Source organism: Arabidopsis thaliana, chromosome 3 (assembly GCF_000001735.4).
Source record: "Arabidopsis thaliana chromosome 3, partial sequence".
Lineage (NCBI taxonomy): Eukaryota > Viridiplantae > Streptophyta > Magnoliopsida > Brassicales > Brassicaceae > Arabidopsis > Arabidopsis thaliana.
This window is the reverse complement of record NC_003074.8, coordinates 4839088-4861862: the sequence shown is the minus strand read 5'-3', so window position 1 is coordinate 4861862 and position 22775 is coordinate 4839088. Positions and strand designations below refer to the sequence as shown.

The following is a 22775-nucleotide window of genomic DNA, read 5'->3' as shown; positions in this document are numbered from 1 at the left end:
AAAAAAAAGTTATTGATATGTGTAGATTTACTGACTTAAAAAGTTGAGATTTTTAAAAAATAGTGGATTTAGCAAAAATATGTTTATCAATATTTACAAACAAAAAAGAAAATCAAAGATTTTCATAGATTTGTCATTGACTGCCTTGTATTGAGTTTTTTTTTTCTCTAAAACTTTCTTTATAAGGTAATATGTGTTTATGCTTTTTTTAGGAATTTTATAAATATTATCTCATCCAATTTGGGTATGTTTTTTTTGGGGTTAAAATTTCAATTTTGGTGTGATTATAAGAAATATTCTCTTCTTAAGTGAAGCATATGATATATCAACCAATTGTTTCATTGACATCATTGCTCTTTATTTAGTTTTATCGGCATACTAAAAATATGGGTTTTTAAGGTTTTGGCATTTTATCAAAATTGTTTTTTGTTGATTGCCTTTACTAATTAGAGAGAGTCCACCAATCGGAGAGCCCGAAAAATGAGAAAAAGATGTTTGCTTGGCTATGAATAAGGCTACACCCATTTGGGCCGTTTTAGATCAATCTTTTGTTTATTACAAATTGCACCCTGATATTTTCTATATTTGATGAGAATGAGCAAAGCTTTATATTTTAGTTGGAAAATCCCTGTTACTGAGGAAAAGATTACTGACAAAACTTAGAAAAGTTGTACACATATATCACACAACGGGAAAGAAAAAGCTACATAGAAATGGAACAAAGAAAAACGTATTTGATTGATGCGACCGAATCAGGTTTAGTCATATCTTGAAGATGAACGTGAATCATATGATCTGTGTGAACCATGAGACTTCGGTGAGCCTGACACGTTTGATCTTGGAAGATGAAACTGAGGATGATGATATTGAGGCTGCTGTTCCATTGGCTGTCTGAGATACCTGCAGTTCGTGATCGTGACCTGTAAGTTTTGAGGCAGAGCGTTTAGTTTCGGAAGAAGCTGCAGGTTCTGACAGTCATTGATTCTCAGGTTCCTTAGGGCATTCGGACCACGCAAATGCTCATTTGAGAGCTCAAGAGAGTACAAGGATGTGCACTGATCGACTTCAAGCTTGTCGAGATTGGCGAAATGGTTTAAAGGAAACTTAACGAGAGTGTCACAGCTGCTTTTTATGCTTAGCGTTTGAAGGTTCCTGTAACTGTATTCGTGGTGATCTGGCTGGAAATCTAAGAGGCCACATTTATAGATGTGAAGTGAGATCAGAGAAGGAAGAAAGGTAGGTAGAGTCCCGGTTAGCTCTGGACATCTCAGTATGAAAAGTTTCTTGAGAGAAGGGAACAAGTCTCCTCTTGTGACCCTTACGTCTAACCACTCTTGCCAATCTGGCAGGTTATCAAATCGCAGTGTTTCAAGTGATCTAAACGGCTGTTGGTCTTGATCACGCAGTTGTTGATCGCTGAAGTAGAACTTGCGACCTATGCTTTGAAGCCCGACCATTCCTGAAATGTGAAGTTCTTTGAGACATGGTAGTTGACCAAGAGATGGCAAGGAGGTACAGTATTGACATTCTCTGAGGCGTATACACACAATTCTAGAGAACGAAGGATCACTCAACCAATCTGGAAACCTTCTTCCTTTGTATCTCTCAATGGCAAGTTTCTCAATATGACGATGTGGGCGTAACTTCTCAAACACTTCAGCTTCGTTTTGCGTCCTGTGAGGATTTGTGTTGTTCTCTGAGCTACTAGATCCAGTTCTCCAGACAAAATCTATCTCCCTCAGATGTTTCTTGCTGTTTAAATTTGCTTCTGCAGCATCAGCAACATCCACAACTCGTTGTAGCTCAACTATTTTAAGTTTTCCATGAAGGTCATGAAGCCCTCCAAGTTCAGAAATCCTTGACCCGTCACTAGCACTCACGAAAAATGTTGTAAGAGTCTGGAGACTCTTCAATCTACCAAATCTCCGCGGCATTTGTCTTAGCTTCGTCCCAATCAGATCAAGATACCGCAAATTGATGAGGTTGCTAATATCTGTAGGCAGCTCCTTCAGACTTGAACAGTAGGAGAGAAGAAGTGTCTGGAGGTTGTACATATAACAAAGGGATTTCGGAAGTTTCTCGAGTTCAGTGCGAGAGAGATCCAAAAACCGAGCATGGCTAATGTTCTTGAAAAAATCTGGCGGCAGCCTCGCGATCTTGTAATGTGATAAAGACAAAACACGCAAGCGGGTGAGCGTTGGAAGTAACTTCTCACTGACCATTTGATCTAAGCAGCATGACCGAGAAGAATTTGTGAGGCTGAGTGGTAGAAAAGTTCTGAGAAACTTGACCTCACGTAGAGCCTCAAACTCCATAGGCTCTGCATAATTATCTCGTAGGTACGATAAATATCTGGTCCTTTCTGAAACCTGAAGTTTGCATCCATCTTCAAACTTCGAGCTGAACTCTCCTGAAGCAAACTGAGCCAGCTCATTGATAAAATCATGCATTATATATCTTGTTTTGGTCTTTTGAAGAAGTGACCTTGATTCTAATTCAGAAAAGTACTCATTCCCGAGCTCTTCTAGATTCTTACTGCTTCTCGTCTGTTGCAAGAAACCTTCTGCCATCCACAAAAGAACTACCTTGTCCTTCTCAAATGCATGCCCTTTGGGAAATATCGAGCAATAGGCAAAACATCGTTTCAAGTGAGCTGGAAGGTAGTAATAGCTTACACGTAAAACTGGAAGTAGATTGCTCTTATCAGCTGGAAGATCCCAAATCCGGCTGCTTAGAACTCTCTCCCATTCTATGACTTTTCCTTCAAACCGTAGAACGCCACCAAGTGTTTTCACAGCCAAAGGCAGACCGCGGCATTTGTGCACTATCCTTTCAGCAAGATCTCCAATTTCTCGATTTAGGCACGGTTCTTGATTACCAAATACAGTTTTCATAAACAACGACCAGCAATCTCCATCAGATAATGGCTGAAGGTTGTGTACATGGACGGCACACATTATGGATGCAACACGTTGGCTTCGTGTTGTCACAAGAATCTGGCTCCCTTGAGCAGCATGTATAAAAGGTTGGCGTAGAAGATCCCAATCCGCAAAATTTTCATTCCACAGATCATCTAGAACAAGCAGAAACGGTAAGCCTGTTCCTGTTAATCTCTCCTTCAATTTGACTTGAAGTACATCCAGGTCAGTGAATTCACAAGGCCGGGAAGTAACAGATTCATAAACCTTTTTGGTGATCTTAAAAACGTCAAACTCCTCTGAGACATGAGCCCAGACTTTTGTTCCAAAATAACTCCGAACATGTTGATCATTGTAAAGGAGTTGTGAAAGTGTGGTTTTTCCAACCCCTCCAATTCCAACAATAGCTACAACGGTAATACCGTTGTCTTTCCCATTCTCTGGAATCAAGAATCTCATTATCTCATCTTTATCATCGTCTCTACCAAACACTTCAGATTCATCCACAAGAGATGTTGTTGGCAACCTTTGTTTGGGTATCATTGCAGTAAGCTCTTTCAAACCCAGGATATTTCTTTGTGAGGCTAAACGCTCGAGCCTAATTGTGACCTTCTCAAGCCGGGTCTCCAAATGTTCACTGTTCCCATCAAGAAAATCTCCCAGGGACATTCTGCCACGAAGCTGTCTCAGCCTGTTGGAGGAAGAAGATTCAGCTCCTATGTTGAGACGCAGAGCTTCTGTAGCAATATCATCAAGAGCATCTTCAGCATGGTAAACAACATCTCTCAGCTCGTTAACCCATTTTTCCACCACCGGATTTGTAATCTGCTTCTCCTCTGCATCTATCAGAACAGCAGTTATTGTCAACAACGCAGTGCTGAGCCTCTCGAGTAAATTCTCATTCAGTTCTCGCCTCTTGAAGAAGCTCCTGAAAGGTTCAGACACCAGCGTCTGGAAGAGAGCTTGTAAAAAAGCTGCAAGGAACATCTCTCCTATGCCGGTCATGTCGTCTGTCTTTCCACACACAAAGCCTTCTGGAAAAACAAAACAAGCAAGAGACAAAGACAAAATCAAGAACAACTTCACAGCAGGCTATCTATTTCTTCAGTGTTATCATCCTCAAATAATTTGATCCACAGGGCTCAATTCGCCAAAGCAATACACTCGTATAATCAAACATTCCAATAACTAAGAAATTACAAAGCAAGTGGTCAAAACAGTTTGGTCGGAAAAGTTCAGAGAAACTAACCTTACTTAAGGGAATGAAGTTCTTTTACTACGTTGACTTGACAAAACACACCATGAACCATGCCACCGAAATGTATTCCACAATCACCAACTGAAACTACTCCGAAAATGATTGGAAGTTGCCTGCATTTTCCATGGAGAAAACTTGATGATATCTTGTAAAGGACGAAACTTATGAATTAGTCATAATCATTTACTTGGATTAAAACTACCAGAGGAATGTTCAATTTGACTTGAAAAAAATATAGTCTGAAAATTCTGATTAGGTACAGATGGAAGATTAAATAATATGCAAAAGACGACTTCAAATTAACAAAGGTTCATCTTCAACAAACAAACAAAATATTAAATTCTAGATTGATTCCATCGTGAGCTGGCATGAAAAGTCTTACATTGTCTTGGTCTACCAACGGAGACAAATTCAATCTTACAAGGTAACACAAAAATGCAAAACCATATGTTAAATCAACGGAGGTACATTTTGGAGTCTTCTTTAGTATATAGTTAAGATCTTTAAAACAAAAATTGTCTCCTATTGGTCAAGGCGTGAAGGGTCTACAATGTCTTTCTGGAGCCCAGATTAGACGTAAATTTAAGGAACAAATCAACAAACCTTGTAAATAGGGAAACATAATTCTAATTCAAAATTTCTTTTTTCATTGGAATGCAGAATTGTGGTGAATTCAACACCATCTGTCAAATCTTTTTTACAGATAATATAGATAATTTAGAGAAGATAGAAAAGAAAAAAAGGATGGTGTGATATATAAGAAAACTCACGTCATGTGGTACTTATTGGTCGAACCGAGAGATTGGCAGGACCATTTCTTCCCCTGGACCTTCTTAGGAACATAGAAGATCGCAATATTATGCAGCCAAACCCTTTTTGGCTTCCTCGTCTGATCTAAATGCTGCACAAAGGTTCTAAAGTTTAGACACAACGCAGAACATAATAAGAGGACAAGGAAGACGAAGAAGAAAGAAAAATTCTTCTTTTAACAAATGTGTGAAACAGGGGTAAGGAAGAAGACAACACAAGCGAGATAGAGTAAACATAAAACAGAGCAGAAAAATAAAATAAAAACAGGTCAGATTCACCTTACTTCCCCCTTAGTTTGTCTACTTTTTCTTAAATGTGACTCGTTGAATGCTCCATGGTCACTGCAAAAAACAATGTAATTACACTTTTAGAAAATGTAAATAGTAGTTTTAGGAAAAATGTCTGCAAACTTATGAATATCATAATCAAATGGAAGAAGAGAATCTCAAGAAACTTGACATTATCATCATTTGCTGCAGGCCAGCTGACAAATTGCATAAAGAACAGCAAGTCAAAAAACCATTTTCTGCTTGCTTATTCCAATAATTGGATTGGGTTTTTCCTGTGTGACTTGTTGCATCTCCTTGGCTCCAACAAGTTACGAGGGAAAACATGGCGAACTCCTATTTATCAAGTTGTGCAAACGTGATGGTTGAACGGATTAATACTTCTCAAGAATTGGTCGAACTATGTAAAGGAAAGTCCTCCAGTGCATTGCTGAAGAGATTGAAGGTTGCTTTGGTGACTGCAAACCCGGTGCTTGCGGATGCTGATCAGAGAGCAGAACATGTTCGGGAAGTTAAACATTGGCTTACAGGAATCAAAGATGCTTTCTTCCAGGCAGAGGATATCCTTGATGAGTTGCAAACAGAAGCTTTGAGAAGAAGAGTAGTAGCTGAAGCAGGAGGCTTAGGAGGACTATTCCAGAATCTCATGGCTGGTCGAGAAGCCATTCAGAAAAAGATAGAACCAAAGATGGAAAAAGTAGTTAGACTACTGGAACATCATGTGAAACACATTGAAGTTATTGGATTGAAAGAATATAGCGAGACTCGAGAACCACAATGGAGGCAAGCATCACGGTCAAGACCTGATGATCTTCCACAAGGCAGATTGGTCGGGCGAGTGGAAGATAAGCTAGCGTTAGTCAATTTGCTGCTTTCTGATGATGAAATAAGCATTGGGAAACCAGCTGTTATCTCCGTAGTTGGTATGCCAGGGGTTGGAAAGACTACCTTGACAGAGATAGTTTTTAATGACTACAGGGTGACCGAACATTTTGAGGTTAAAATGTGGATCTCTGCTGGGATAAACTTTAATGTCTTTACGGTTACAAAAGCAGTTCTGCAGGATATCACTTCAAGTGCAGTTAATACTGAGGATCTACCTTCACTTCAAATTCAGCTGAAGAAAACACTCTCGGGGAAGAGATTTTTACTTGTTCTGGATGATTTTTGGTCTGAAAGTGATTCAGAATGGGAGAGTTTCCAGGTCGCCTTTACTGATGCAGAGGAAGGAAGCAAGATTGTTCTAACCACACGAAGTGAAATTGTCTCCACAGTAGCAAAGGCTGAAAAAATCTACCAAATGAAGTTGATGACTAATGAAGAATGTTGGGAGCTGATCTCTAGATTCGCTTTTGGAAATATATCAGTCGGTTCTATCAACCAAGAACTAGAAGGAATTGGCAAAAGGATTGCAGAACAGTGCAAGGGCTTGCCATTAGCTGCACGAGCCATTGCATCTCATCTCCGTTCAAAGCCAAATCCTGACGACTGGTATGCTGTATCAAAGAATTTTTCAAGCTACACCAACAGTATCCTTCCAGTTCTTAAACTAAGCTATGACTCTCTTCCTCCTCAACTTAAGCGATGCTTTGCCCTCTGCTCGATATTCCCCAAGGGTCATGTTTTCGATAGGGAGGAATTAGTACTCCTATGGATGGCAATAGACCTCTTATACCAACCAAGGAGCAGCAGAAGATTGGAAGATATTGGAAATGATTACCTTGGTGATTTAGTTGCTCAATCTTTTTTTCAGAGATTGGATATCACCATGACGAGCTTTGTGATGCATGATCTTATGAATGATTTGGCAAAAGCTGTTTCAGGAGATTTTTGTTTCAGACTGGAAGATGACAACATTCCGGAGATACCAAGCACAACTCGACATTTTTCATTTTCTAGAAGCCAATGTGATGCTTCTGTGGCTTTTAGGTCCATCTGTGGAGCTGAGTTTCTGAGAACCATTCTTCCTTTCAACTCGCCAACAAGTCTTGAATCTCTCCAACTAACAGAAAAAGTTTTGAATCCTTTGCTCAATGCATTGAGTGGCCTACGAATTCTTAGCTTGTCTCATTATCAGATAACCAACTTGCCTAAATCGTTAAAAGGTTTGAAGCTTTTACGGTATCTAGATCTGTCAAGCACCAAAATAAAAGAGCTCCCAGAGTTTGTGTGTACTCTCTGTAATCTGCAGACACTATTGTTGTCAAATTGTCGTGACCTCACAAGCCTGCCAAAAAGCATTGCCGAACTTATCAATTTGCGCCTCCTTGACCTCGTTGGCACTCCTTTAGTAGAGATGCCACCCGGAATAAAAAAGCTGCGAAGCTTGCAGAAGTTATCAAATTTTGTTATAGGAAGGCTGAGTGGTGCCGGGCTGCATGAGCTCAAAGAACTTTCTCATCTCCGAGGGACACTTCGCATCTCTGAGCTACAAAATGTGGCGTTTGCCTCAGAAGCAAAAGATGCTGGTTTGAAAAGAAAGCCATTCCTTGACGGGTTAATCCTGAAGTGGACTGTCAAAGGTTCTGGCTTCGTCCCTGGTAGTTTTAATGCATTGGCATGTGACCAGAAAGAGGTCCTAAGGATGCTAGAACCCCATCCACACTTGAAAACGTTCTGCATTGAATCTTATCAGGGTGGAGCATTTCCTAAGTGGTTGGGTGATTCTTCATTCTTCGGTATTACGTCCGTCACTCTCAGTAGCTGCAACCTCTGCATATCACTGCCTCCAGTGGGGCAGTTGCCTTCACTCAAGTATCTCAGCATTGAAAAATTTAATATTCTGCAGAAGGTTGGTCTAGACTTCTTCTTCGGTGAGAACAACTCTAGAGGTGTACCGTTTCAATCCTTGCAAATTCTAAAGTTCTATGGCATGCCAAGATGGGACGAATGGATTTGTCCGGAACTAGAAGATGGGATCTTTCCTTGCCTCCAAAAACTCATAATACAAAGATGCCCCAGCTTAAGAAAAAAGTTTCCAGAAGGACTCCCTTCATCCACTGAAGTCACCATCTCTGATTGTCCCCTAAGAGCAGTTTCTGGAGGAGAAAATTCCTTCAGAAGGAGTCTGACAAATATTCCAGAAAGTCCAGCCAGCATTCCCTCTATGAGCAGAAGGGAACTGTCTTCCCCTACAGGGAATCCAAAATCAGATGCAAGTACCAGTGCTCAGCCAGGTTTTGCTTCAAGTAGTCAAAGTAATGATGACAATGAAGTAACTTCAACATCAAGCTTGTCATCTTTACCAAAGGACCGTCAAACAGAAGATTTCGACCAATATGAAACTCAACTTGGAAGCTTACCACAACAATTTGAAGAACCTGCTGTGATCTCGGCAAGATACTCAGGATATATCTCGGATATACCTAGCACGTTAAGTCCGTATATGTCAAGAACATCACTTGTTCCAGATCCCAAAAATGAAGGTTCTATTCTTCCTGGAAGTAGTAGCTACCAGTACCATCAATATGGGATTAAGTCATCTGTTCCGAGTCCACGGTCAAGTGAAGCAATAAAGCCGTCACAATATGATGATGATGAAACAGACATGGAATATTTAAAAGTGACAGACATATCTCACCTCATGGAGCTTCCTCAGAATCTGCAGTCACTCCACATCGACAGCTGCGACGGACTCACTTCCTTACCGGAGAACTTAACAGAAAGCTATCCAAACCTCCATGAACTACTCATCATTGCTTGTCATTCTCTAGAATCTTTCCCTGGAAGCCACCCTCCAACCACATTGAAAACCTTATACATAAGAGACTGCAAGAAACTAAATTTCACAGAGAGTTTGCAACCAACACGAAGTTACTCACAGCTCGAGTACCTTTTCATCGGAAGTAGCTGCAGCAATCTCGTCAATTTCCCTCTATCATTGTTTCCGAAGCTGAGAAGCCTCTCAATTAGGGATTGTGAAAGCTTCAAAACTTTCTCGATTCACGCAGGACTCGGAGACGATCGTATCGCACTCGAGTCTCTTGAGATTAGGGATTGCCCAAATCTGGAAACTTTCCCACAAGGAGGCCTTCCAACACCGAAACTTTCTTCAATGTTACTCTCAAACTGCAAAAAGCTTCAAGCTTTACCTGAGAAATTGTTTGGACTCACTTCTCTCTTGTCACTGTTTATAATCAAATGCCCAGAAATCGAGACGATTCCTGGTGGAGGGTTCCCAAGTAATCTTCGAACACTTTGCATCAGCCTTTGCGACAAGCTTACACCGAGAATCGAATGGGGATTGAGAGATTTGGAGAATCTTCGAAATCTCGAGATTGATGGAGGAAACGAAGACATTGAATCGTTTCCTGAGGAAGGGTTATTGCCAAAAAGTGTTTTTTCTCTGCGGATTAGTCGTTTCGAGAACCTCAAGACTCTGAATCGAAAAGGGTTTCATGATACAAAAGCTATTGAGACGATGGAGATCAGCGGCTGTGATAAGCTACAGATATCGATAGATGAAGATCTTCCTCCTTTGTCTTGTCTGAGAATAAGCTCATGTTCTTTGTTGACTGAGACTTTTGCTGAAGTGGAAACAGAGTTCTTCAAGGTTTTGAACATTCCATACGTGGAAATCGATGGCGAGATCTTCTCTTGATGAAAAAGATTGTTTATTTATTTGTAATATGTACACATTAGAGACCTTACTTGATGTACACGACATTGTAAATTTCACAGAGCTCTTCTCTCAGAGATCTCCACTGTTGATCTAACCTTGAACAATATAAAAGATGTAAGGCAAAGAACTTTCAAAAGCAAATGCTTCAAAAATCCCTTAAGAGAGAAAGATGATGAAAGAGATGGAAGTATCGCAATCGAAACTCGAAAGACAAAGCCTAACAAGAACTCCAAATTCAGAAGCAGGATCATAGTGTTTCCAGCTAACTAACATAACTGGAGATAACTGTTCTAAAACGTAGAGATAATGGGGGAAAAAAATTGCTGAAGAAAATGAAATCTCTCTTCTGAGCTAGTTGGGCCTCTTTCTAGTTTGTCGATGGTGGTCGAGTGATTCTTGGCCTCACTGGTGTCTTTGATGGACTTACCCTGAAAAGGAAACAGAGCCAAGTGTTTAACAATTGGACATATTCAGAGAAAGATTTTAAGACATTGTATTGATGGAAGTTTACCTTATCGGTTGTGATCCAACGACCATTCCGCTGCAATTGAGCGCGCTAAGTGCACTATCTGCCTGTTTCGAAGAGAAAAACAAAATATATGTTTTTGAGTTTTTAGGTGAAAACAATGCCAAGACATTGTGTCACATCCATGGAGAAAAGAGCTCACCAGAGCAAATTCAACAAAAGCTATGCGAGTTGAATGCAATTGATCGCCAAGAAGCCTCAGACGAGTTACCTCACCACATGCAGATTCAAAGAAGTTTCTCACATCAGCTTGAGAAACCTGCAATTGTAGAAAAAATCTTAAACCAGGAGATATTTAGAAATTAATATATATAGATTAGATTGTTCAGCATTTACTTTCTTGTCGATGTTGGTGCAATAGATTGTCCTTGTGCACATCTCCCTTTCATCTTCTGACTGAATTAACCACAACATAGAAGATGTCAAAGTAAGATTGAAAAAACTCAAAACTTAAAACCAAAATTGATTAGTGGAACTTCAGAGGAACATTTGAGCATTTACCCTTGGAAGAAATGTGGGATTCACTGGTAGGATGGCAGTTTTTGAGGGTAAGACCCTCACCGGGTAGAACCCGAGCATTGTTCCACCAAGGCTTAAAGCTTCATGTGCGCCCTCTGTAGAAACAAACTTACTATGTGAATGAATAGTATACTATAGGGGTTAAAAAAGTGACATGCACATTTTTGTTAAAGCATTTAAAGATTCCAGCAGCCAAACTTACGGTCATCAGCAAACTCAACAAACGCAAATCGAAGAACCGAATGTGGATCGCCACAAATTCTACAGTCAACAACCTTCACAAAAGAAGAAGAACTTAACGTTACTTCACACACACAACTATACCACCAAAGTAACATTTTTTCAACAGAACCTTTGGCACGGACTCAAAAACTAGTCTAAATTTAACACATTGTCCAAAACACATGAAATAGAAAGATATAACCAACATTTAAAGATTTTAAGGATCATCTTACTTGTCCACAGTTACTAAACAAGCCAGCAAGACCCTCCTCAGTCACCTAAATCGCAAAGCAGAATTATGTTACATTAATGAATATTAACTCGAATTCTTCCCAAAACCTTAAAAGACTAAAAACAAAACTAACACTCTGGTCAATGTCAGAAACATAAACTGTTCTTCTAATACTATCCTCTCTTTGAGCCTTAGAAATTCTTCCAGTTAACCTCCTTCTCCCTTGGCTATAGTTTCTTCTCTATAATCACAAACACCAATAAACACAACAACCCCTTAGTCAAAGTTTAAAGATTTACAACAAAACTCACATTGGAATCATCAAATCCATTTTTACCTTGCGGGTATTGTCATCCTTCTTGGCATCAAGATCAAATTCTTCACCAGATTGCTTCTTGGTGGTCTCAAAATCGTCAGCCGGCAGAAATTGGTTAGCCTTAGCTACCTGATTGTTCTTCTTCGGATCGTAGTAAGAAGGGAAAAACTCCTTGGCCAAAGGATTCAGTTTCTTGAACATAGCCACAAGCTTGTGCATATCAAGCCGAGATTCAGTTTCGGTTTTAGAATCCGTGATCGAGCTCTTCTCAATTCCCTCATCGATGATCTTTTCGCTTTTGGTACTAACTTCCTTAACATCGTCGACAACAACAACATCAGTGGGCATCTCAGTGACCGTAGCCATTGGATAAAAAAAAAACAGAGAAAATTTAGACCAAAAAAAAAAACAAGGAAGAGAAAGTTTTCTCCTTATGATCAAAACAATTCAGCTAAATCCAAAAATGTGACACACTGAAGGAAAACCATTCAAGAACTTCAACAAAATAATTAGCAAGTGCTTGATCTCGTTCTCGTAGACGTATATAGTGAAAATGTAATAATTAGCCCATAAAAGAGTTTGAGATTACAGAAGAAAGCTTATGTGTGGTGGTGTGGTTATGGCGGTGAGCATGAATAAGAGAAGAGAAGAGAGGAGATGAAGAATGATGAGGTTTTTTTTGCTTCCGTTTTGGCCGCTCTCTATTTTGGCCTTTTCTACTTCGCTAAGACGCTAACTTTCATTCATAAGACTGAAAAAAAAAAAAAATGAGAATTATTCTTGTTGTGAGTGTCATAATTAATTTACATTTGAGTCCCGCTATCTTTTTATTGTTTGCACGAATGCCTCATAGTTTACGTAGACCCTAAATAATGGAATTAATAAATAGCTTACACTCACTAAAAATACTACTCCCTATCAAGTTTTCCTTGCAAAATAATCTTTGGATAAAATAACATTTTTTAGATTTTATTTGGTTTTATCTCATTTTATCCAATGACACATTGTTTAATTAATACATGTATGATTGCGGATGACTTTTTCATTAAACCGTGAAAACAAAATGATTTGTCACTTATTTACGATTTTCCTACTTAACTTATTGTGTATCTATTGGTTCTATAGCAAATTTATTCTACTAGTAAATATGATATTTTTAGCAGAGATATCGAAAATACTGCACACTTGATGATTTTATATTGATACGATTTTCAAATTTCGATGCAATCTGTGTCTAAGTAAAAAATCTACTTCATATGTTATCGTATAAGGAATCATATAAAGTGACAATATCGACCATGCTATTATTTTATTCCACGTTGTGGTTATATTCTTCTCTTTTGCTTTTCTTTTCATTTTTGTTAAACTCTTCTTCTTATTTTTCTTATAGTTTGTTTTCAATTTATTGTTTCGTATTTGTCTTTTGAGTCATAGACTCGTTAAATAACTAATAAGTCCGCTGCCTGCTGCTACTGCTGCATAAAGTTTTGCGTTTGTTAGGATTTTGTCTTCTTTTTTCCTCTAATTATCGTTAATCTCGTTCCTCTCCAGTATTTTCGAAATTATTTGAATATTGTAATCTAAAATCTCGGCGAATCAAATATCTGCTTATTCAACAACAGAATCCACACTCCTCGTCGAAACTGGAATAAAGTAAATTTATAATTATTATTTTTTGGTAGAAAGTGAATTTATAATGTTTATGTAGTTAAACTTTTATCTTTGATGATTTTCCCTTTTTGTCAACTAATTAGTTTCGTTTATTACATTTTTCTCGATTGAGTACATTTTCATCTAAATATAAATTATCTTATATATACAGAGAATACTAATGTGATGTCAGTTGTCACTCATTTATTCTATATATATATATATATATATATATATATATTTTTTTACTCAGTTATTCTATATATATTTCTAATAATGTATCATGCATTACATGATTTTCTGGATCCCTTTATCTATTTATTCGTTGTGAATACAGTTTCCTTTGTTCTGGAGTCTGGACCATTGGAAGGAGTGATCAAATTTACATACAAGAGATGCTATTTTCTTTAAATGAGTAACTCCTATCGAAGAAGACTTGAACAAAATCAACTTTCACGACAAAAAATGTTATATTGGAAGTGTTTAACGATGGATGCTTGTTAATTATCACACGGCTGATGTTTAACGAGGGACTTGTTAATTTTAAGACCAAACGTAACTAAAAACAACTAATGTGTCGTTCTCTTTGCTTTTCATATTGTATATGTATAAACATGACACATACGATTATATGTGTCATATGTTTTGTTTGAATATATCGTTGTGTAGGTTACACAACGGACAAAAAAGGTTTTACTTGACTTGATGACACGAATTCCTTTCTACCATAAATGTTAGTATGTACACTTTCAGATACACACGTGTTGGCCGTTGTATTAATATCTCATATATATAAACATTCAATCCCTACTCGACAAATTCTAGTAATTAGTGATACGATTGTTTTTGTTTTTGTTTTCGTTTACTGTTATTCAATTGCCCAGTGTAAACTGTAAACTAGTAAATTGGCCTCAAAACGTGAACATTGTCCATGGAACTTGGTTTCCCACGTACGGTCTCGTAAGATCCAACTAATGTTGCATTTCATGAGCAGGCCAACACCTTTAGGGTTTGGCCAAGCCTCGCAATCCGTTCTTAACTGAATTATGACCGTCTCACGTTAAATTATTGTACGAGTTAAAGGCCTTTAGAAGTTTGAATTCTTAAAGAGGTATGGGAATGCAATTTTTATTTTAAGTTATGAACACATGCAAAGTCACTCAAAAAGTCCAAACAATCGTCCCACAACACATTGGCCATTTAGGCCCATCATTATTTCCCAAAAACTCAACATCACTAATCGAATAAGAGACCATTTATATTGGGTTCTAATATTTAGGCCTAACTTTCATGGGCCTACATCCCTTAACTACACTAAATACCAGAAGTCAACCAAACAAAAAGCTTCTTTGGTTTCTAACATAAATGATTTTTTTTAATCACTGATTGGTTTCATTCACGTGTAATTATGTTACGTATACAATCATTTCCCACCGTTCTTTAAAAAAAAAAAAATATGAACACATTCTCGATTTATCGGAAGACTTCTCGAAGATACCAAATCAACCAACGTACCAAATTTTTATTCGAGGTTTCGAGCTAACAAAATTGGAATTGAGTTCCTTTTTCTATTTTTCTTCGAAAACAAATTCTAAGAAACTTCCTTGAACATTTATATACTATGAAAACGTCTTTTTATAGTGAAAGAAGAATTGACCACAAATGGTACGTAGGTGAGACAAACTATATACGTTTCACAAGAAAATAAACGGAAATGTATCAACGTGACCTATCTTTTTCATTGATTACATGTGTGTGTTTTTAACGAATTGCATGGAAAACTACCAGATTGTATTTGATTAAATGTGTATCTTCGATCAATTCACTTCAAATTAATAACATACTTAATACGTAAAACCCGTAAGAATGTTTATATAACCATATATATGATTATAGTTATTAACATCGAGAAGTTAGAAAGAAGAAGAAATACCATTATTTATTAAAAAAAATCAATCCTGTTAACTAATAAAAACTGAAAATGACCCAAAAAAATAATACTACCCAAAAAAATAATACTTCACATTTTTTTAAATTTGTAATACTTCTAGAAAATGTTTTCGTATGCAATGCAACACTAAGCAATTTTGAAGATAATAGCACTTACATTTCTTATCAAATTTAAATGACCAATTTACAAAATAAGTTTTGATAATTTTGTTTAATTAGTGCCACATGTATAACACTGGAATATAAAGAGGTCGTAAATTGTAGGATTGCGTTAGCAAAATAATTAAAGCAATTAGAAGTTTCAACTTAAGTGCGGTCGGTTAAAGCGTTTTGATGACCGTTATGGAAACGCGTTCCAAAGACTCAAAAGCACAAAATCACAAAATCACGCCAAGCCACGTGTTGGTCAATTTTCTTGGTGAGACGGACACGTTTTCTCCTACGTGTCTTTTTCTGTCGGAAGTGACGTGTCTTTTTAATAACGGTATCGTACATTTTGGCGGCAGTTTTGAGCCGTTGGAGAACCCCATCTTTACTCTGTTTTTTATTTACTGTTCGATGATAATTGTTATTTTCTTTTCTTCAAAGAACAGTAATGATATATACATCAATAAGTATCACAAATACATAAAATGCCTTTTTTCTTCTTTTGTCTACTTTCGGTTTTTCCATGCTTTAGTGACGTTTACTTGTCTGAAATCTACGATTATACACTCTCTTTTTTGGTACATCAACGATAATACTTTGACCAAAAAAAAGATCTACGATAATACACTTTCATTTTACTTAATATTGTCTATATATACCAAAATAGTATATTATAGATTTTAATTTATTTTATTTTTTTCGGTTAAGCTTACGATTGAAGCTGTTTATCGGAAGTAATTCGCTATTTGGTGTATAAACCCACATGTAACAAAAAAAAAAGAAAAAAAAAAAGAGAAAAGAATTATTCTCTCCGCCAATCCATGATTAATTAAGTAGATAGATTATAGAATTTGATAGAGACCTTTATTCTTCTCTTTTTTCATTTAATATGGAATCTTAAAGTAAATAGATATTCAACGACATGCACTGATTGGACAAGACGGTCGAATAAAACGAAAATATGAAAATAACTAAAATAAGAAGAAGAGATATGGAGAGAGTGGGACAGAAAAAGAAATTTGATTGGAAGAGAGCTATTAAAATGAAAGGAGTGCATGAATCAATGAAAAAGTGAGGTAGTGAGTGTCTCTATCTTTTATTTTACACACCTTCTTTAATCATACCTTATTTTGTCCTCTCTCTCCATGAGAAAAGTCGAAACAATGTGGAGGTTATGTTCGTTTATCACAATTATATAAAACATATATAGAATAAAGTCAATCATCTATATTGAAACAATTAATCAAGTATCCAGTACAAATTTCAGTTTTCAATATCAATTAAAACTATAATGGTTATAACCCTTTCTTAAAATAAAAAAAAATAAAAAAAACTGTAATGGTTCGTTAGCTGAACGTGCATTTGCATTCGAGACTATAGTAAAACCACATACGGCTTCGTTAAGTTAATTAGAATTCTAATTACTCTTGTTTGTCGAAACTCTCAGACGAGGATCAATTGACCTCTATAAAATTTTGTTTGCATGCTTATTTAGTAAGTTTGACTTTGACCCCATCTTTAAAGATATTTCATATGCTTTCACCTTTTATGATATTTTTTTCCCTTTAATCGTTTGTTTTTTTGTTTCGTTTGCTTTTGATATGGCTATGCAGAATCTTTAAAGGAGTCTTCATTCTTCCTTAGCTTTCTCTTCCTAAAAATATAAAGTTCTCACAAATCACAACTGCTTTTGATTTTTTTTTGTTCTTATTAAATGTTTTAATGTCTATAATGATGAAAATTGTTTGATATATCTTTCACCTAAAAGAATCTTTCAGTAGACACAACAATAAACTAATGTTGAAAATAAAATTATGCTTTTATACACATAACTATTTTGTCAAGAAAAGCATGTCTTACCATATTTATCACCAATATTTAGGAATGGATGATAAGGCAACTCATATATTCAAAAATGCAAAATGTTTATCGAACCAAATTTTTTTTTTTCATTTTATTTTAAAAACAAAACTAAGCCTAATTAAAGGGTTTAAATTGTCATGATATATAATTATATTAATATTGATCCAGTCAAAAATACTTATGCTTCCACCACCACAATGTTTCTGATATAAATACAAATAAACGAGTCTAAGATATGAATTTCCTTCTACAATAATTGGTTGATTATTAGGATTTAAATATAAGAGAAGTGTTATTTCACAACAAACTAAAACATATATAAACAGACAACTGCACTGGAAAATGGTCGACGTCTGAGCGATTTCAAGATCTTAACCGTAGGACTATAAAAGTATCAGGAGATATATAATATAATAGTTATGCCAAAATATCTAACACAGAAAGTTTTGTTGTGATTCAAATAGAAACAACACACATGTCTTTTGATGTGAATAAAGTGATAAACAATGGTCTAGATATTTATTCGCTTGTTTGAAGCTACATTGAAAGATGTAGGGGCACTGAAGATGCAACTCATCAGTGCAATTAGGACCTAAATTAAAGCCCACCCCATAAAACGAAGAATATAAAAAGAGAAGAAAGTTCCAAAAAAAAAAAAAACATTGTTTAACTTCTTTGGTGCTATTGAAGAAGAATTAAGATTTAGCTACATATGGCTACAATTACCAAATTTATTTTAGTTTTAGATAAATGTATGAATTTTTGTCCTTTTCATGTCAAACAGTACGGGATACATAATATTGTGTTAAAAGTGGATTAACTTTAAAAGTTTATATCAGAAACATAAACCCGGCCCTCCCAATTGTTTATACATAGTAGGCTAAGCTTTATCAATTGAACCTTTTTAATTAATTTATTTCAAAATGTGATTAAATCCGTATCATATCAAAAGCAGTCTTTGATTATCCCGAAAAGTGTGATCAAGTACACCGAACCATAGATTACAAAAATCAAAATAGAAAAATGAAAAAGCTTACAAAGATAAGGCTTTGCTAAATACAATATTAGGTCAACAAAGAGAATATTACATACTAACTATATAAGTCACTCTTGGTTAGGTACGAATAAACGAACGACAACTAAGCTCTTCAAGAAGAAAGATCTTATTTTTGTCACATCTCTTATAATTTTATATACTCATCTGGGAATTGTCATCACCTCCATTACTCTCATCTAGAGCGTTAAGAATAACTTTAAGAAATTAAAAATAAAAAGAAAAAACGAGTTAGCAGTGGAAGTATGTATCTTAACGTTAATGTTGCTATTATTATAAATTATTGTTATTAGTGACATCTACTAGTACTGCACAAATTCCGTGTGGTACAAAACACTGCCCTTTTTGCCTACAGGTAGTGTTAAGAATGTAATTCAAACAAATAATAGTTAGGTATTTGTGTTCGCTTAAGTTAAATAATAATAAAAAGGAACTAATATTAATAAATCCCACTCCAGAAACTGTGTGTCTCATGAACGTGAACGCGGTTTCGGGTGCGATAGCTCACCACGCAAACACATATCTTTGGAACGACAACTATTCGACGGTGGGATTTTTTTTTTTAATTAGAGTTGATTTAGTGATTTTAACTGACATCAAATTAGCCAATCAGGCAAATGATATTCAGTGATTATATATAATAGCATTTTAGTGATCGTTTGCCGACATCAGAAGTTTGCTTTTAGAAAGAAAACAAAAATTCAGTGTGTTTTTTTGTTTCCAGTGCTTGCAGTCGTTTAGTTCGTTGGTCGTATTTAATAATTGCATGCAACGGTAAGAAACTGTAGTTATACAATGCATACTTAATTTTTGAACCAGTAACTTTTAATGTATATTCCTCCAAATTTATTACTGTCAACCGTTATTCTATGGATTTTATTGAATTAATTTTAAAAAATTGTTGTATTTTTCCACTAATTCCTTGTTATGACTAATATTTAATATGTTGGCAAAAAGAGAAGAAAAGACTAATATATAAAAAATAATTAAATTAAGATGTATCAAAATACTTGATTTAAATCATATAGATAGCCACATCGGATGGAGCAAACTGTTTGGCCTGATTTGACACACAGAAAAAAACATTTGTTTATTTACATGAGTTGCAATATTATTAATAAGACCATTAGTGTTATAAAATATGAGACGTGTCACAATGTTGTTGATAAGGTGATTTGTGCAATTGTGCTTGTCATTTATAAATTTACACTTGTATTTTCTTGTAACAAACAAATTCTGGTACGTCGAGCTTACTATTTTTAGAATTTTATTTTTTTGATAAAACTAATTTAGAATGTTGTGATGTGTGTCGATTATTATAGAGAACGAGACATCCATATGATATGATATAGTCGAGCTCATTAATTTTGGAAATCATTTCGAACAAACGAAAAAAGGAAATTGTTTGACTAGAATCTTTTTTTGATAACTTTTTTTTGTTTGACTAGTATATCTCATCCGGAGAAGATAATGACGACGATTATTATCGATACCTACGAATTAAAAAAAAACTAATTAAGATATTAGTGAGACGTAATACTTTGATTTTGATCTTAGAATTAGTGATGTATATAAATACGTTGAACTTTGACCAACTTTACTGGCTGATGGAGGAAAATAAATATCGTCTCCTCATATAGCAAAGTTAGTTAAATGTAAAGACTAAACAAATTAAATGAGGATTAGAAAAGCCTTCTTTTGGTAATTTCATTGAAAAGCCCTTTTTTACTTTCCTTTTGACTGATTAAGCCATTTACTTTTTCTAAAAAGGTCTTTCTAGAAATTCTATTACGTGGAAGTTAATCAACGACAAAATCAATGCATATGAATAAACAGAAGCATAATGAACATATGGGATAATAAGCATATTCGCATACCTACTCTAGGCACTATTCGGGCACATATACATTTATCTTTTCTTACATCATATTTATTTATCTGTATACATTTTTAATAAAGAAAATAATAATTTTCTATTATTCCCCTAACATTTTTTTTCCTTTTCTTAACATATAATTTACAAAAGAAAACTTAAAAGTTAAAACATTTTTTTTGTCAAGAACAAGCATTGTGCGGATTAAAGCTATCTTTACCATTTCAACGGCACACACATCTTTAATGATCACTTGTACGCATTATAACGAGAAATCAAAGAAATTATGTTGACGATAGTAATGTCAGCGTTCAATTTGAGTTTGTTCTTCACACTTGAGAATGCATTTCGAAGAAAAAAAACATGCGCACGATAAAATAAGGCAGCGTTTGGAGTGGGGGCCAAATTGTGGCGTTTTCTCTGCAACTCTTAGTAGTAACAGAAGCTTGATATTGACACCTGCCAAACATGTCCTTAACTCTGCTCCCCTTTTTCTCGTGCTTGTCTCTCCTCCAAGTAGGTCATGGTCAAACTTCCAATGTCGTCATACTCATACCCACACATATTGGCTCCAATTATTTATATTCACATATATAAACATATGGAAAAAAAATCGTAAGGCATATATAGCTAGTTTTCGATCTATTTTGATTAAGAACTTCCAAAACAAAAAATATGCGACACCGATTGTGACCAAATTTAGATAGATATAGTTAGAGTTGTCTAGATAACACTTGTTCAGATAAAAATTGAATGAAAGTTTTGTGAATTATCAATCATTATAGAGAAAGACTGACGCTTAAAAATTGTGATCGATGCAAACAATTTTTTTGGTGACGTAAAACGTTTTGGATAGTTAGAAATAATATTTCTACAATTTTTATAATATTGAAAGCTTATACATTCAGTTTTACATTATTTTTAATTTATGATATGCATTTTATGTATCTTTACTTTACGTTTCGAAAATTTAATAGCATTTTGTGGGTACTAAACTAACTGTTATAAATAAATCCCTCTTTATCTTCACCATTTTTAATTCTCAACCATTCATAAAACTTTTTTAAAACACTCGAGCATTCATCTAATTAAACATATGATAAACACACATGTAACTAATTGTATTATATATATAGATTATATATAGAGAGAGAGATATGGTCTTACGCACATGTATGTGAATGGTATATCTGAACGCTGATTGGCCGGTCGGCGCAAGGCTAACAAAAAGTCAAGTGACTCAGGAGCACTTGGATGGTCCCACACACAGCACAATAATGTGGGCCCATTATCATAAACTCACGGTTGTTTTTATTTTTGGTTAATTTTAGATTGGAGCTACTTTTTAATATATATATATATATATATATCAGGTGCAGCCTTTTTTTTTATCATCATTTTGTCCAATAACATGGGAATAATAACCCCAGCCAAACAAAAATATATTAAAGTAACTATATAAAATATTCTTAGCCACTTAGAATATACCCAACTCATGGTCAGCGGATATCCATAATTAGTTATGCGTAGTTATTTTACGTATTTCACTTCGTATTACGTTTATCACATAATTTGCATTTATTTAGGACCATAGTTTGCAAAGGAAAACAAATTCTGTGACAAACTATATATGACAGAAAAAAACAAGAACAAGATTTATACTAATTTGAATACACGCACACTTATATGTGTATACGCGTTAATTCCTTTTGCATCAGCGCACATCTGAAACATTAAAATAGAAAGGAAGAATTTAGGCAAAATAGGAGTCAACACCTTTCAGTTTCAACTATTAAAAGATTTGTTATCCTCGTGACAAAGAAAAAATGTATAAACAAGATATACACGAGCATTTAACAAAAAGAAAAAAAATATATACACGAGCAGCGAGACATGAATTTTGCATATGAAACAATTAAATATATATTTTATTTTTTTGAATACCAAAAGTCCGTAATTTCTTAATACTCGAAATCACAACATGTAATATTAGTTAAATATTAGTTATGACTTTATTATCTTTAATTTTCATAGACTACATAAGAGATCAAATGTATATGTATCCGAGAGCACCCGTCGAATCACCATTATCCAACAATTTATTTATTTTTAGATTTCAAATAGAATATTGCAACATAAATTATAATATTAATCTCGTCGGGTCTTTGATTTTAAAAGATTATGAATTTCAATCCAAAATTTCTTGATTACGAAAAACAAATATCAAGCAAAATACATCTTTAAGTATATAAATTTTTTAATTATTCAATTCAAAATCAATCTTAGTCTTATTTCTTTATTATTTTAGAGTTTCTCTTATTTCAGATGTAAATACTTTTCCGAAATTATAATATCTTTTTGAATGAATTGCAAAAACCAAATTCCATTCAAAAATCAACTATTTTCAAATCTGATCAATATATATGATTCTGTAATGCTATGTGAATGATTATACGTTCGTAACACTATAAAGAGAAATACAAGCTATTTAAAAAATGGATACAAAATAAACTTGAACTGAAATTGGCT

General features: G+C 35.1%; 6 protein-coding genes, 1 long non-coding RNA gene and 1 other non-coding gene across 10 annotated transcripts; 3 read left to right on the top strand and 5 right to left on the bottom strand.

Annotated features, from left to right (window-relative positions):
• Nucleotides 1–569: 569 nt before the first annotated feature.
• AT3G14470 (NB-ARC domain-containing disease resistance protein) lies at nt 570–4399 on the bottom strand. Of its 2 annotated transcripts, NM_001338120.1 has the most exons (2): nt 4168–4399; nt 616–3952 (listed from the first exon to the last, which is right to left on the bottom strand). In NM_001338120.1, the coding sequence occupies exon 2, from the start codon at nt 3921–3923 to the stop codon at nt 759–761; it is 3165 nt and encodes a 1054-aa protein (NP_001319549.1). In that variant the 5' UTR covers nt 3924–3952; nt 4168–4399; the 3' UTR covers nt 616–758. The 2 variants fall into 2 exon arrangements, with proteins under 2 accessions (NP_188065.1, NP_001319549.1); NM_112307.3 differs by lacking the exon at nt 4168–4399 and having other exon boundaries at nt 570–4118.
• Nucleotides 854–974, top strand: AT3G14475. Its single transcript, NR_141592.1, has one exon. It is a non-coding gene; the product is annotated as a snoRNA (small nucleolar RNA).
• A 540-nt stretch (nt 4400–4939) lies between the features above and the next one.
• On the bottom strand, nt 4940–5326 carry AT3G14467 (uncharacterized protein; the record flags this gene model as incomplete). The annotated part of the gene is made up of 2 exons (NM_001338119.1): nt 4940–5077; nt 5270–5326. Coding segments are annotated over 2 exons (192 nt in total), but the record flags the coding sequence as incomplete, so codon positions are not given.
• Nucleotides 4980–5325, top strand: AT3G02945. Its single transcript, NR_140957.1, has one exon. It is a non-coding gene; the product is annotated as an other RNA (long non-coding RNA).
• An 86-nt stretch (nt 5327–5412) lies between the features above and the next one.
• Nucleotides 5413–9873, top strand: AT3G14460 (LRR and NB-ARC domains-containing disease resistance protein; the record flags this gene model as incomplete). Its single annotated transcript, NM_112306.2, has 1 exon — nt 5413–9873. Exon 1 carries the CDS (start codon nt 5599–5601, stop codon nt 9871–9873), a length of 4275 nt encoding a protein of 1424 aa, NP_188064.1. The 5' UTR covers nt 5413–5598.
• On the bottom strand, nt 8665–9572 carry AT3G14463 (uncharacterized protein; the record flags this gene model as incomplete). 2 transcript variants are annotated; one of them, NM_001338117.1, is made up of 3 exons in its annotated part: nt 8665–9007; nt 9106–9341; nt 9387–9572. In NM_001338117.1, the coding sequence occupies 2 exons, from the start codon at nt 9570–9572 to the stop codon at nt 9216–9218; spliced, it is 312 nt and encodes a 103-aa protein (NP_001327721.1). In that variant the 3' UTR covers nt 8665–9007; nt 9106–9215. The 2 variants fall into 2 exon arrangements, with proteins under 2 accessions (NP_001327721.1, NP_001327720.1); NM_001338118.1 differs by having other exon boundaries at nt 8738–8755; nt 8854–8995; nt 9106–9572.
• Nucleotides 9874–10050: 177 nt separating the features above from the next.
• AT3G14452 (uncharacterized protein) lies at nt 10051–10167 on the bottom strand (the record flags this gene model as incomplete). The annotated part of the gene is made up of 1 exon (NM_001125153.1): nt 10051–10167. The coding sequence occupies one exon, from the start codon at nt 10165–10167 to the stop codon at nt 10051–10053; it is 117 nt and encodes a 38-aa protein (NP_001118625.1).
• Nucleotides 10168–10184: 17 nt separating this feature from the next.
• CID9 (CTC-interacting domain 9) lies at nt 10185–12324 on the bottom strand. Its single transcript, NM_112305.2, has 9 exons — nt 11731–12324; nt 11527–11634; nt 11395–11439; nt 11142–11214; nt 10922–11034; nt 10757–10816; nt 10563–10679; nt 10406–10467; nt 10185–10322 (listed from the first exon to the last, which is right to left on the bottom strand). Exons 1-9 carry the CDS (start codon nt 12073–12075, stop codon nt 10262–10264), a joined length of 984 nt encoding a protein of 327 aa, NP_188063.1. The 5' UTR covers nt 12076–12324; the 3' UTR covers nt 10185–10261.
• Nucleotides 12325–22775: the final 10451 nt, after the last annotated feature.

Coding starts and splice junctions, on each gene's coding strand:
- CID9 (NM_112305.2), bottom strand. CDS start 12,075: ATGGCTACGGTCACTGAGATGCCCACTGATGTTGTTGTTGTCGACGAT. Junction 11,440..11,526: donor TTTCTGACATTGACCAGAGT/GTTAGTTTTGTT, acceptor TTTGCGATTTAG/GTGACTGAGGAGGGTCTTGC. Junction 11,215..11,394: donor TGTTTAGTAACTGTGGACAA/GTAAGATGATCC, acceptor TCTTTTGTGAAG/GTTGTTGACTGTAGAATTTG.
- AT3G14470 (NM_001338120.1), bottom strand. CDS start 3,923: ATGACCGGCATAGGAGAGATGTTCCTTGCAGCTTTTTTACAAGCTCTC.